At 38.9% G+C, this 15932-nt stretch overlaps 1 protein-coding gene across 3 annotated transcripts in view; it reads right to left on the bottom strand.

Moving 5' to 3' along the window:
• SGCZ (sarcoglycan zeta) overlaps window positions 1-15284 on the bottom strand; it is a 350955-nt gene extending 335671 nt beyond the window's left edge. For all 3 annotated transcript variants that reach the window (XR_016466157.1, XM_090139399.1, XM_090139397.1), the window contains exon 1: window positions 15043-15284. Coding sequence is in view for 2 of the 3 variants with exons in the window: in XM_090139399.1 (XP_089995525.1) it covers window positions 15043-15081 (39 nt within the window). In the remaining variant the exon portion in view is untranslated. The remainder of the gene's footprint in view (window positions 1-15042) is intronic.
• Between the last annotated feature and the right edge of the window lie 648 nt (window positions 15285-15932).

The raw sequence follows: 15932 nt of genomic DNA, 5'->3' as shown, positions 1-15932 counted from the left end.
TCCAACAGTATGACTACTACAGAGCTGTTCAAAAACTTTCACACAATATTGCAGCACAATTACTTGGACAAGGATACATCACAATGCATAAATGATCATTTTACATGTGAATAAAGACTTAGAGCTAGCTAGATTGTTTGATTCCAATATGGCTAAAATATAATTATTTCACTTGCAGAAAGATTCCTATTGTGTTTCCCATAACCATGTAATACATTTTCAATGCCCCATGTGGCATCTGCATGCAGAGCACTCCTAAACAGTAATTGCTGGTATAATTCTCACACATAGCTGTGTGTGTATTGCAAGCATGGATGGATTCACTTGCTGAAGCAGAGCACTTGTTTTCCTTGCTGGAAACCGGTGAGGGATAAAATCTCTATGCTGCGCATTACAGATTCCAAGTTGCTCAGTGCAAACAAAGGAAGAATATTTTTGATGACGGCTGCAAAATCTATAGCACTGCCCCTTATTCTTATGACTAGCCTCCATATGTTTCCATTTCCTACAAGTACTGATGAGCTGTAAAGTATAAGATTGTGTTCAGTCTTCTGAGTTGAAGACTGCAGCAAGGGAAGGTGGCTGAGTCTTCTTAGCAAGGCTGCTGGGAATTGAGTCCATGTATGCCAATTTTCCATGACCTTGCTAAAGGTGGATGTGAAACTGTGCCCTCTACCTCTTCAGGAAAAATAGTCAATCAAAAGATCCTCACAGTGATTAATTGCTACAGCAGTTATGGAATACTGAGGTGTCCTGGCCAGTTATCATTGAAAGCTTCACATTTTGATGCCTATTGTCTTTGTTGTTACACTCTCAGCTACAAAATGCCCATCATCAAGCACACACACACTGCTGCAGTAATGCCCATCGTCAAGCACACACACACTGCTGCAGTAATTATACCCACACACTGTCTTGCTTCTACATGTTGACTGAACTTCTGCTGTGGTTAATAAAATTGTGTAGTGAAAAAAGCAGTGAGACAGCAACAAGGTCAGAGAACACAAATCTGTTACCTACCTCCCCATTCAGGGCCAGAAAGCTTTTTTTACCTATTATGTGAACATTTCTACAGATGCAATCCTTTCACAATGCTGAGTTCATATTTTCAAGTCTAAAAATCTCAGCAACATTTTACATATATTTTACTGAAATTAATGAAATTTCTCTGATGAGTTCTTATAAAATAAAACATAAACCAACACAGACTAATTCTACAATAACTTACTTTTTAAAGCAGCATTGTCAAAAAGAAGTTTAAAAAATCTAAAAATAAGAAAAAAATGAAATCTATACAGGCCCATAAAACCTGTACAAACATATGGCTCTGTACATAAAAATATACAGCTCTTAACATATACTATTTATAAAAGGGTTGAAGAATTACACTGAGAGATGAGCAAGATTCAAAGAGACAGGTGGCTTACGTGGCTTTGGTTCAGCTAATAAGAGTACAAGATAGGAGCAAACTGGCCAGCAAAAAATCTTTTTCTTAATAAGTGTTTTTCAGAAAAGGCTACAAGGCTAACTCAGAAAAATTAAGGTAAAAAGGAAAAATGGAAAATAAAAACAAACAGAATCAAAGATCTTCTATAATGCTCACTATGTTCAGTTCTCTCTATCCATATCAGCTGTAAGCTTTTGGAGGAGTCTTTTTCAGTTTATTTATTTATAAAACAGCACGTGATCTTCCTTTCCAATCACGCAGATAAAGCAGAGGTTTCATGCAGATCTTGTCCTCTATAGAAAGGGTAGGAAGAAAAAGTCCTTCCCAGAAGCAAATGTTAAATGTCCTAAAAATGTGTTGCAATGTATTAACTTTCATGTCAATTTATGTGCAAAAGAAGCCTCAGTGGTGCAGGGACCCAGGCAGAAAATGGGAAAGACAGCAACTGACTCATACAGCTATAGAGGATAAGATGACCTTTAAGGTGCAACACTCTACCACAACCTAGTTCACAGTGGAGATAAGAACCATCTGATGGTCACTGCACATAGGTCTGTTTCTTCCATGCTGCTCCTCCTGGGGGAGGTACAACCCACACACAGAAGAGCTGGAAGAAGCCTCAGGACTCATAAAAAGGATGAAGTATTTTTCTGTCACCAATTTTTCCGCACTGATATTTTGTTGCAGTATTAATTACTGGACTTAGCTAGAGATAAGCTTTAAACACGACTGTTAAGAAGTTTTCAGAGCAATGCCCTCAATAAAGCTGCAGTCTTCTTGAATTCATTATTTTGTACATCCACCTAAAATCAGGTTTGCTGTACTTTTTCCAGGAGTCAATGCATAACTATATTATTGTCCATAAATGTTATTCTTTCACTTGACTCAAAATGTACAGAGCCATTTTCTTTCTGAGGCTGACAGTTAAAGCAGATCACTACTACTAAAATACCTTTCTTAATTTACCCTTATGACCATTAACAGAAATATCTTCTCTACCAGAATATGTGGATATTTATTCACATAATAAACCTGATCATAGCATATTCAGAGGAAAAAGTATAAACATGCCAAGTGAAAGCAGATTTCTGCCTGCACCATTGACATTGTTTGGGTTCCAAACACAGTGAAAAATACACTTGGAGCTTGTGATAGTTATTTTCTGAAAAATATATATTTTTTAACAGAAGTTAAATTGCATAGACACAATCTTTAACATAGCCTTGCCAAAACTGTTGGCACCTGGTCAGAAATATCTATTTACTCTTGATCCAGTGTACTACTCCCAAGAGCACTGAGAAGGCATTACCGACATCACTGTATTTTCCTTTCCACTTTGCCCTTAACCACTTTAAACATTACAGACTATCACTTCTGATAACATAAAACATACAAATGAGAAAATGGGCCCACATTCTAACCTAGCCATAGTCAATGCACGTTGGCTGAGTTCACATTTCCATTTTCAGCTCATCAGCATCCCCCACCACTGAACAAATTTCCTAGTGAGGGAGACGTTTTAAAGCTAGCATGGGAAAAGCAGAATTTTGAGAGAAACACTATTTGTCTGTGCCCCGCCCTTCTCCTGGAAACTCTCTCTACTCAGTGACCAGCCACCAAGTCAACATGCCTTGCCAGGAAGCACATATTGCAGCATTCTTGGATTCTTGAATAAGGGAAGAAAAGAATTCAAGATCTCACTGGTTAGAAAGAAAAACCAAAGCTGTAATGTATGCAAACTGCATCCCTTGATGCATATTTTTAGGTGTGTACTGATTGACTTGTCTCAGTATTTAAAATTAAGTTGCCTTTAGGCAGTCAGGTCTCTTTCAAGAGCTAGCGATGATGATATTATTAACCTCTGGTATTGAAATTCCGGATTTATCCTGGTAAACAACATTGCCATTTCATTCATATCCTTGGCCTGTGAAAATTTACAACTCTGGGGTTTGTTTTTTTGTTTTGTTGTTGTTGTTGTTGTTTTGTTTTTGTTTTTTTCTTCAGAACGTACCAATAAAACAAATTACTCATCAGATTCATCCTGATGGTGCATGAGGGATGCATTGCAATTTTAATTCTTTTTAAAAGACACACTTTAAAATTCTTTTTTTTTTTTTTTTTTTTTTTTCCCCTGGGAAAAAGCTGTCTTAATTGGTTCTTGATTAAAATACAATAATTTGAGCAGTTCAAGTAATAGCTCCTCCTGTCTTTCCCCAAAAGGTTCAGACAAGGTATTTTCTTTAAATAAAAGACAGGAATTGTGCCTTTCATTACACTTAATTGTGATACAATTTGCACCAATAAGATAAGGATTAATTTTAATGAAACATAATAATGATCACAAAGACATCCACATTAATACCACTTTGACTTTTGGATATTGGCATCTCTAAGTTCACTGGGAGATGAACAGCCATCTTCCATATATTCTGGTTGAGATGAACAGCCATCTTCCATATATTCTGGTTGAGGCCCCCAGCTCAGAAAGTCAAAAAGTAGAATTTATTTGCCACATAGGAGTACCGTGTTTCCTTTTCTTCATTCAAATCACATTTTTGTAACTACTTCTCAGCTAGTGTTTAGAACACAAGCCTTATCAATGCTATAATAGGGAGTCTCATGGTTCTCTAAAGGTGTAGTCCTGTTTGCTTCCAGTTGACAAGGCATTTAACAGGAACACATTTGCCATTTCACAAATTTCCTACAGCAGTAAACTTTGTTCCTGCTGACAGCAGAAGTAATTGCTGCATGCAGAATATAATTTGTTGTTTTAAAAGTTTAAATCTGTTTTCTTTCCTCATATTGGTGCTCTAAGATTACATTGAAATCTGTTGTAGATAGTCTTTCTCAAAGGACAATTATTTCAGTGCTATTGAAGTAAAAATATGAGTGAACATCAAATCAATAAAAAATAATGGAAACTGGACTAGAAATAGGTATTTAAGTTTCTAACATAGAAAAACAGTCTTTTAAGAGAAGAAATTCCACAATTATTTTAATTGGCTTTAGGAAAAAAAGACAAATTTAGACCTTTATTTAAACATGATATCAAAAGCTAACAATAATAATAATGGGTGAAAAAAAAAAAAAAAAAGAAGAAAAAGAAAGAAACAAAACCACCATCAAGTTGGTAATATGTTGTAAAATACATACCAACCATCTGCCCCTATGCCATGATCGCTGTGCCAAATTCTGGAATAATTTGAAGAGTGGCAATTCACAGCTTAACACACACTCTGAAAAATATCATATGCAGAAGAAGCAATTAACATTGCTGTTCTCCTGTTCTGCTTTGTGAGTTATGATCCAGTTTTACCATGTAAAGTTGCCCACTGTCAGCCTTCCAGCAAAACTTAGTACCTCTGTGCGACTGCTGATTCAGCTGCACTTGAACCTGGATCTTGGTTTAAAAATGCTTGTGTACCCTGGAAATTAAAATGTCTGGCAACTCATCACTGCTGGAGAAGTTAATCTGTGTGACTTGCTGGCAGGTCAGCTAAGAGTGAGAGAGAAGCACAGAACTGTATTGTACTGACATGGGTAAGACATGGAAGGCACCTCCATTTAGCTCAGGCTGTTCTACTGCCTTCTAGTGGTATTAAATCCTGCCATCCTATTCTGTTCCCTTCATACCACTGGAGGAGATCATGTGAAGGTGCAGGAGATGTTTATATTTAATGTTATATAATGTTTTTGCATTCTGATAAATTACTAAAATCTCAATAGTGTAAAATGTAAATGAGTTCATTTATGCACATACAAGGACACCTATGAGGACAAGTTTTTCCTAAGATAATATTCAGTGAAAGCAACGTGAAATGGATCCCACACACCCATTGACTTAGGGGAAATCTGCATTGTCCAGGCGTGCAGGCTTTGGTCCTACACTTACATCAGAAAACAATAGAGCATATCACATACTAAACTGGTATGTGGTATCAAATTAGTATGTGATGAGAGTAAGATAGCATGTTTTACCACTACCCAACTCAGATTGACAATACAGCATCAGTTGCTTCCATAGGTTCTCAAATTTTTCTCCTGTTCTCATCACCTCCTACACGAAAGCAAATGCCCACAAACACATTTCCTACAAACTTTCTGAGTAATCATTTGAGTTTTCTAGTGCTTAAGAGAGATAAATTTCATCCTATACTTTGTCACGTGCCTTTATGCATTGCACATACCACACACGTTTAAATGAGTGGTAATACTGGCATGAAACATGTGGTTTAAAAAAAAAATACAAAACACAGCACAAAATCTGCGAACAATCAAGATATCCCAGTGATGCAACAGCATGAACAATAGTACAGACAGCTGTACAACCATTTTGATCCAGCCTTCCCTTCCCACTTGAAATCTTCACATTCCATTTGGCTATTCTAAAACTGCATTGGCAAGCTATGCATGTCTGTTACAAAATAATAGCTCTGTAGTCTGATGCAGCAGCATATGTTCAAAACAGAAATGGATTTTACCCAATACAATCTATAATTCTTGACACAGCAGGTGCTAGGCTTCAGTGCAGCTCTCCTAGACACTCTCATCTTTGCTCCGTACATCATGCCACAGTTTGCTGCCTACTAGGTGCATTCCTTCATTGATCAAGGCTTAGAAAAGTTCAAGTTCAATAGGACAGACAGCACCTTGGCAAAGGATGTCTTCTGTTTTATGACTGTCAGCAATATGATGGAGATTTTATGATGAGACACAGAGACATTACTCATATACCCGTAATTTCATTAAGCACTAGTGCAAGTGGTCTCGGTAGACTGAGTAGATGGCATATTTACATGAACAGTGAATATTATCTACCTCATCTAAATTAATGCTGAATGAAATAGGGAGCTTAACTAGGTAGAGGTCTGATCTGGGCAAATAGATCATTTTCCAATCACATACTCACTTGCATCTCATAACGAGTTGAAGGAGGCATACGAAGGAAGGTATGAGATCAATTCTAAAGATAGTATCTAGTTATCCTGAAAGCAAGATCTACTTTCAGAAATGAGACTGTCAATGCCAGTACTGAGGAAACAGCACATGCTAACTAACTTGTTTTTAGCCTCTGAAGAATGATATTCTTTTGCCAGTTTTTTTCAGGAAAATCTAATACAAAATTGATGAAATGGGATAATAATTTTCCCTGCATGAAGATTAAGTGGGAACATGAATCTACACGATAGAGAGCTTTTGCATTCATCTCATGTCTGCTCAACTGCAAAGTCATTGAGCAGCTAGCATATATTTCAGAACAGGGATCTATCTGAAATAGTAACATCAACTTCAGAGCTCTACAGGAAGTGACAGTCAATACCAGCTTGTTGCTGGATATTTTTGCAACCACAGCCTATGAAGTTTGACAGAGCTCAGCAGTCTTGAGCTAGGAATGAAACATACTGTTTCAAAAGAAATAAAAGGGAAGATATTTATTACAAATATTTACATAACATTATGTATCTGAGAGCATGATAATGCACCAGCCTCTCTGCTGGTAGCTGCCTGAACCTCCAAAGAAAACAGAATTTTTATATGGTGTAATGTTAGAACTAAGTGTGGTGCCTTAGGTACCCCACAAACTGGAGTAATTCAGCTGAGTGATTTCTACAGAGTACTTGCCATCTGTTGGTGATGACTCAAGCAAAACAAAGCACAGATGGATCTTAGTCCCAAATTATGCTTTTTTTTTTTTTTTTGCCTGAACTTGTCTAAACTTCATAGGTGATCAGGATGCTATTCATTTTGGAGGAGTGCATTTTTATAGTGACAGGCTCCTAGTCTGCAATTACTCACAGCTAATTTTCAGACTGCTAAATGAAATAAAAAATGCTATGAATTCCAGCTTTAAGAACAAGTAGCCTTCTTGGAAAAACATCCAGTCTCTTTGTAACACATTCAGAAATGCATTCTACTGTTTATTAAGGCATAGATTATTCAGCTTCTTTCCTCTTATATATATATATATATAAGCCAGTGAATGGGATTTACAACAGCCAACCATCTCAGTAGGGAGACTTCTGAATTAGCCAAGACAAATTATCAAAAATGAAAAAATATTCACACTGAAACTTTACATATTTCCTGAATCTTTATAACTTTGACAGGAGTCTCTCTATCAGACTGAGATTCACGTTCTTAAAGGCTCTCCTGATGTCCAAGCAATCACTTTGAGTGCAGAAAATTGGCTGTTCTTCAAAATAGAAACAAGTTGTGGTACAATCACCTTTTATCATTAAGAAATAAAATTAGCTTAAGTTAAGAATAAAATCTCTTTCCCAATAAAGGCAAGACCTGGGTATTTCATCTTGCCTGGCCATTTATCAAGTGAAAGCCATCCATCTCCTATTGTATGCTGAACTCACGCTTGCAAAGAATTCATAATTTGAACACCATCTTTGGATCACAGTCTTCTAGAGAAATCAACATATCTGAAAGGTGAATCTCAGTGCTTCTAAGCAGGACAAATCATGAGATGCTCTTCTCCATCCAAATGGAATAAGAAATCTTAGTCGTTAATGGGATGTAATCAGTGTGCCTAAGCAACACTATTATAGAAAAATGAGGCATCTGCAGACTGGGTTTTTGAAGGCTATTTTCCAGAATGGATTCTCTGTTGGTGCTCTGAGCATAGCAGAGATACCTTCCTTGTAGCACCTCCTAAAGGAAATGATGACTATTCCGGGAAAACACAGGACTTCAAACTCTCATAATGACACTGTTACCGACTTGATTTCTTCCAAAGCTACTTATGTCAAACCACATTTATGCCAGAGTCACAAGAAGTGCTATCAGAAAAGAGAATGAAGAGAGGGCAATCGGCCAGAACACTTCCCAGGATGTGCTGCATGTGCAATGGTTAGATAACTTTCCGAGTTCAAATCTAGCATAATTGTAAATAGAAGGCTTCAAATTGAATGAAAAGTGAAGCCCAGATTCTGAGGTTTCATTCTTCCTTCTTTATTCTAGGTAAATAACTTGAAATTTTAAACTGCTTTTCGACTTTTGTCATAGCTCTTGATCTATAATCAGACACAGGGCAGATGAAAAGATTACTGATTTTTTTATTTCTAGTTTCAATTGGTTTATGTATATTAGTGATTTATTAAATGCAGTTCATTTCATGAAAACCTCCTATAAAGCAGCTAATTTACTCATCTTCAACTAGCTAATAGGAAGTGCCATTTATTGAATGCTTATTGCATGTGGATTAGCTTTTACTAAAGAGAATACAGTTTTGTATTATTGAATAAACTCAGATGGAGAAAATGTTACCTGTAATTTCAGTGGTTTATGGTACTTTTTTCTTAGCTCCAAGTACTAATTATTGTACTAATTATTCAGATTACTTTGCTATTCTGAATTAAATTGAATTTCCATAGAAGTTTTCATGAACTAAAATCTACATTGATTTTAAAGAGCGATTGTGCTATGTACCTATTGAATTGGGGTGATTGCATTGTTTGTGTTAAATACAAAGTGTGTGGATTTTTCTCCTTTCTTGAAAGCAACTCAAAATGTCTTAAAAACAATTTTGAGTAGGAAAAGACCTAAATAACTGAGAAGCAGAATTATCATGAACACTGATATTGCAAAGAGAAAATAACAAAAATACCTGTATGGATGTGGTTCAGTGGCCCAAACTTTCCACCCTGATATAGATGATAAAGACTAATAATCTGTATGCAGCCTCTATGATGCTGTAAATACAAATTCTTCTACTCAGGATCACGTTATAACAAGCAATGCATTTAGAATGCACACATTCAAAATCATTTTTCATTTTAATTGGTATACTTTTTATTCAGTGTATTAAATTATCTTCTTATAAGCTGAGAAGAAAAATGTTTTTTCAGTTTACCTCTGTTCATTAACATTCTAATTTGTCTGTTGTAGATTTGTAGAACAGGAAGGTAGAACCTACAAATTCCAGGACATGCTGCCCAAATGAACTGAAGAGGACTGATAAAACAGTGAAGTATGGCTAAAGGTCAGCTTTTCATGCCTAAGGCATTTTACTGCTTGCGGCAGTGATTTTGAGATGTATCACTGCTGTACTGCTGCTGATGTAACTAGACTGATTTCACAAAGCACTACTAATTTAAAATTGAAGAAAAGTACTCTGTCTCTGTATAGCACTTTTGAAGCAGAGCAATTTCTGGGAGTTAAATCTCGCAACCCTTCTTACTCTACTCTCTAGAGGTGTAAGAAGGGAGGTATGGACAGAGCAATTTTTTTTTTTTTTAAACAAAAGTGTTGAGCACCACAAGTTTTCTTTGACTTTCTCAATATGCCTGTAAATCTGCCCCTGTGTAATGTAATAATAGAGCTAATCCAGCCTTGTGTAGCTGCAGTAATGCAGCTAGCAGAGAATAAAGCCTCACATTTTATTTCTCCCACTATTGCGTTGTAGCCAACAGGTACTGAAGAAAGCAAACTCAGTGCCAGTGGATAGCAAGCTCACAACATCTTTCTTCACAAAAGGCTTTGTTAAAATGCAATATCTTAGCGTTAGCAAAGGTTCTGATGGCTTAGTAGATAAATGTTAGTATTCATTCTTCGACTGTTAACTAACACTCACTTTACAATGGCATTATGTGTCTGCAGACAAATATATAGCAGGATATTAAGTAGTTTTCTGTAAGCTCTTTAAATGTACAGTGTTTCAAACTAAAGAGAACGGTGTTTTCCATGTTCTGCATTCTTTTTTTGAATGGAGAAGAAAACAAAAGTGATTTTGACATTAAGAGGCCCCTGAAACCTCCATGTTAAAGTGAGAAAAGAGTTGTGCATAACTTGCAGATTTTTTTTTAATTATTATTTAAATTCTTATTTTTGTCCTTTGTAATGCTGGATCCTTAGAGGATGCAGAAACAACTAGGTCGGACATGGATTATAAAGTTTATATAAAATTGTGCAAGGTGAAATGATTTCACAGGAGAAGTCTCTAGTGACATTTTTGCCATAACACTTTAAAAATAGTTTTGCTTACAGCCTACTCAGGAACTTGAGAAAGCAACATCAATCATCAAAAGATTAAGGGACATACCAAAAAAGTATGACTGGGTCTCCCAGAAACATTTTCAGTGATCTATCTCTGAGAGGCTCTAGGATAACATATACATTCTTTCAAAGACTTAAATTCAGATCTATAGATTCAACCCGTGTTACAGCAGTATCACACACTAACCTCTTCCATTTCAGGAAGAAAAATAAAGCATTGCTAAGCTTTATGTAAAAATCTCACATCTATTCTTTAATGTAGAGAATACAATGGCAGAGGAAGACACAGCAATATTTATCCTCAAACCATGGAGTAGAGGAAGATAGAGTGCTTTTTCTCCTTTTAACCAGGCCTTCAGATTTTGATGTATTTTCCATTTAAAGAACTTTGAGCTTAGCACAGCTGTAACGAATAGTGTCAAGTGCAGGTTAATATAGTTTTTTAGTAGCAACAGTATGGAAATTTTTTCTGAAGTGTATACTAAGAGTATTGCTGTTGTCTTGACCTTTTTGCTATGCCTACTGAACAACTATATCTTATGCACAGAATTCTCTCCAGCTTCTCAGACTACATCTAGTTTTTATACATATTGAGAGGCTGAGAAAAAATCCCACAATAGGAACACAGAGAAAAAGAATCTGCAAGTACACCGCTTTGGAACCACTTCATCTTGACCTTTCATGAAAGAGGGTTTAAACACTGAATTATTTGGCTGTGAATGCAAGTTAATTGTCATTACTGAATATTCTTGATAGGCCCTTAGTAACAGATTATGATTTCTTGGAGGGATATAGAGGAGGATTTGAATTAAAAAGACAAATGCCTTAATAGTCTTGTTTAGACATCTGTGTTCCAAACAGAGACATAAATTAAAGAGGTAGACAATGCTAAGAATATATTGATTGTTATAGAGTACTATATTTTTAATAGTGAAATGACTAACTTAAAACAGAAATATAACCTCCTACCTAAGCTCATCAAAAGTCCTCCCACATCACACCAAGCACGTGAGTTCCTAAGACTCCCTCTTCAAAGCATAAAAAAAAATAAAAAATAAAAAGTTACAGAATTCTGAATATTAGCTCTTCTGCTTGATTCAAGCAGTGAAGTTATTTGCAACATTGTTATGTTTAAGACCACAAAATTATTGAATCATCTCTCGTTTAAACTCTTGTGGTTTCTCTGTTTGAATTTCTTCATGAAATATTTCATGAATTACATAAATTGCACTGAATGACTATCATTGCAAGACCTTATTTGTGTTCAGTTTCATTGAGAAGTTAAGCAAGCAGTTTTGTTTCACTAGGAAATATAGAACTATAAACAAATTACACTTCTCCCATGAAGTGAATAAAGAAATTCAGCTCATTTTCACAGGATGATTCAGAATTAGTGTACAGGGTTTAATGTTTTTGCATTTTAAAAGTTGTAATTTCAAGACACTTAAACACCCTATTTAAAATAATATCTTGGGACTGTAATGACAAATTCTCACTGGACCAACATTTCACATAGAAAGAGATGATTTCCGAGATGGGTTTTATTCCATCCTAAGAATCCCACCGTTATCATACACTCAACCATAAACCAACTTTCCTCCAGAAAAGTATCAGAGACACAGATTACAGGAAATACCATCTCCTACCATCTGAGACCATACAGATGTGATTGCTAAAAAGAATAGGAAGAGAATTACACTAAATGAATTTTATGTCAAACAACAACTGGACAAACACAAAGAACAAAGCTTCTAATGACCTATTCACTGTCAATGAAAGTCGAAAATCAACACTGCATCAGGAAACACAAAGGCCTCTCCATGCTGCTTTGTAAAGCAAACTCAGACAATTTCAAGCAATTAAATACAAATACAAATGTGCATGTTAATTTGCAAAACTTATCAACATACAAAAAATACTAAGTTCTATAAAGTACATAATACACTCACACAGCCATAGTTTCATGTGTTCAAAATGTAGACGTTGACTACATCAGGTGAGAGAAAATGCTGCATAGCACTACACCTCAGACTACAGCCAACTATGGAAGAATTTGTATTCTGTTTTCAGTCCTACTCCTTTAAAACAAAATCCCACACGCATATGATAAAACGTAGGAGGGAAATTCATGTACATATATGAGACAGATCAAAGGAAAAATAGAACAGCCCCAAATCTCAGGTAGAGTAGTCTCTCTTTTTGGTACTGATCTGTTTCATCAGGAATTCATACATGGACTAGTAAGAAGCACACCTGCCCTCATTAGCAAGTGTTGCACACACATCACTTGTTCAGTTTTTCACTAAATAGTCTTTCAAAACATACAGCCATTATATATATTCTATATAAATTCAGAATTCATTACAATCAATATAATAAACATACATTTCAAACTGAAATTTAATGTTTGACTTAAGACTTAAAATTTTATATACCATACAGTACATATCTCCAGTATCTATAGTATACATTATCATGAGTCAACACATTTGACTTGTAGTACAGCAGAGAAGTTATCGTTATCCTTTTTGATGCTTTCTTGCATACATAGAGGAAACCCACTATTTTGAAAACACTGTGTAGCCTGTTTCCACAACTCTGGATGAAGTTCTTCTATGTCACCCTGTTCCTGCAGCAGACTTTTTTCCCTATGAGGCCTCTGTGTCGCACAATGTGTTGGACAGTTCTGGGTGCCTGCTAACTGTATGCCATAGCATGGAGGCTGCGTTGACCCAGAGGGAAGGAATGGAGCTCTGAAATGACTTCAATTCCCCTGAGACCAGCTGGGAATGAGTGGAAAGCTTTACATAACTTTGAGCAGTGTTGGCACTACTCTTCATGGTATCCAAGCCCAGCAGGGTGACCAGCTGAGAAATGAGGTCATTCCCGAGCGCGCTGCCTTCCAAGGCCTTTGCCCCCGTTATATTCCCGTTCGTGGGAGTGCGGCACTTCGGGTTGATCCCCAGTGCCTGGTGCAGCTCGGGGTGCGATGCTCAGGTCCCGCCGGCCCTGCACCACCCCCTACCGGCCGCGGGCACCGGGAGCAGACCCGGGCACGGTTCCCTCTGGGTGGCAATCGCTCCCCAGCAGCCCTGCAGCAGTAGCAACACTCGGGAGAGCCATGGGGAGCGTTGTGCAAAAGCGGCTCGTCCGAGAAAGTTGCCCAGATTTCAGTAGCACCTATAGAAATGCCTCCTTTTGAAGCTTTTCTCTAGGAGAAGAAAAAAAAAAAAAAAAGGAAAAAAAAAAAAAGATTAAAGCGCTGATGCTCAGAGGCAGTACCGTTTCCTGACTGTGTTGTTTCGCTCAAGGTCGAGCTGCCTGTGCACGCTGCAACACGAGTCTTAATTGCAGGGCGGATGGCTTTGAGATTAATGGAAGTCTCTTCGACTAGAGCAGCCCCGCTCCCAGCGGGATGTGCCTTCCTGCAAAGTTAGCATGCATTTATTTTCTGCAAAGAACCTTTAAAAATCAATCTGCTAAGATAGAATCACTCCCTGGCCGAGGGCTGTCCCCGGGAACCCGGCCAGGCCGAGGCGGGGCAGCTCGGGTAGCAACACAGCCCACTACTCATCCAGCAGAGCATCTGCCATTGCCCCCTCCGCCCTGAGCTCATTGCATCCAGCACTCAAGCAACTCTATTACTGGTGTACGTTTTTCTTAGGGGACTTATAGCAATTGCCAGATTGCCAAGAGACTTAGTGAGGAGCTCGGGTTGTTCCTTTTCATCCTACAGCCACACCATGCTTCCAGATCTGCCTCGTACGAGCAGGACGGGAGCCCACTTTGGTACTTCCCAGAGTTTCCCTACCCAGCACAGAGCCCCACTCAGTGAGGGGGGAACCAGGGTTCTGCCCGAGTGCCCCAAAGAAGGCCGTCTTCCTCTTCATCACTTCCTCAGCCGTTCAGCAACGCCGCCGCCGCTCCTTGCCCCAAGCTACCCCCACCCTCTTTACCCCGTATCGACGGACAGAATTTGTTTTAAAATTATGATGATGATGACTATCAGTTTAGCCCAACTGGGCTCGAGGCTACCAGCAGCTGCGGGCAGGCTTTCCACCACCTCAAAGGAGCATGCTCAGCGCTTTCAGGCATGCTCTTTCTGCGGGGAGGAAGCCCGAGTCGGGCCGGAGGGAATCCTCGCGGCGGCCCCGTCCTAACGCAAAGTTTGGGGCGGGGGTTCTACGTAGCGCCCCGTGCCCGCGGCCCGCCGCTCCCACCCGGGCATGAGGACGAACCCGGGCGCTCGCGCCGGAGGCGGGCGGAGCGTGAGGGTTCCCCACTCTCCTGGCGGCAGAGGAAGAAAAGGAGATGCCCAGGCGAGAAAGGCATCGCAGGCAACTTCTGCGGGGAAACCCGCCGCCCTACTACCCCCTCCTCCCAGGGCGAGATTGCTGCTGCTCTTCGCGCGGATACAACGCTAAGAGCATCACCATCATTCATATTGGTATGACGATGCCCGAGGAAGCCGCGCGGGGCTGCCCACGCCGTCCCCGGCTCCGCGCCCCCCGCCCGGGACTGTAGAATCCCTGCAGCGCCCGCCCCCGGGCGGAGTGTCCGAGCCGCACCGTGACCGCGGGCACCCACCCTACCTTGAGCTCCTCCGTGGCTAGGTTGCCTGATCTGTCCATTCGGAGAAATTGAGCGCGGAGCGATGGGGAAGAAGGGAAGTTGTACCCCCCTCCAAAAAAAAATAAAAATAAAAATAAAAAACAAAAACAAACAAACAAAAAAAAAAAAAAAAGGAGGGGGGTTAATCTAGTCTCTCAGTTTCCAGCCTAAACTCAGCCTTGTCCTCCAAAGCCCGGCAGCTCCCCTCAGTCTCATTCTCCGCGATCACGCCTCCACCGTTTAAAATAAATAAATAAATAAATAAATAAATAAAATAATTCACTTTCTTCTTCTTCTTCTTTTTTTTTTTTTTAAAGAAAAAAAAAAAAAAAAACTCCCTTAAGGATTAAAGCGACAGGTGATCTGTCCCCGGTGGAAGCGATTCGCGTCCTCTGGCAGTGAAAGGAGGAGACAGGAAAAAAGAAAAAAAAAACCACTCCGTTGAAGATTTGGGTTTTTTTCCTTCTGCAATAAGCTCAGATGCCGACGAATCGCTGCATCCAGAGAAAAAATCCTGCTTCCTCGGACGGCATCATGCAGCAAATTTCAAGGAAGAGTGTATGATATAAGCCGCTCTCGCCATGCCCACTCCGGTGGCCAACTGAGCACCCTGCGAGAGCAAGGCAGCAGTGATGAACGATTTCGCCGGCGAGATAAGAAACCCCCCCAAGTCCCGCATAGATTCCAAGATGGTTTTGCAGCTGAAGGTATTCTCTCAATAATAATAATTAAAAAAAAAAAAAAAAAAAAAAAAAAAGATAAGAAAGTCTGTAGGGGTTGATCTTCTTCGAAGGTTATGCTAAGAGTTGGGAGAAAAACAGGAGGATCTCTTGCAGAACAGAGAGGGAGAGAGAGATTTCCCCGTCTATCC

Source organism: Phasianus colchicus, chromosome 4 (genome assembly GCF_987193195.1).
Source record: "Phasianus colchicus chromosome 4, bPhaCol1.hap1.1, whole genome shotgun sequence".
Lineage (NCBI taxonomy): Eukaryota > Metazoa > Chordata > Aves > Galliformes > Phasianidae > Phasianus > Phasianus colchicus.
Note: the sequence above shows the minus strand (reverse complement) of the source record. Positions and strands in the feature narration are given on the sequence as shown.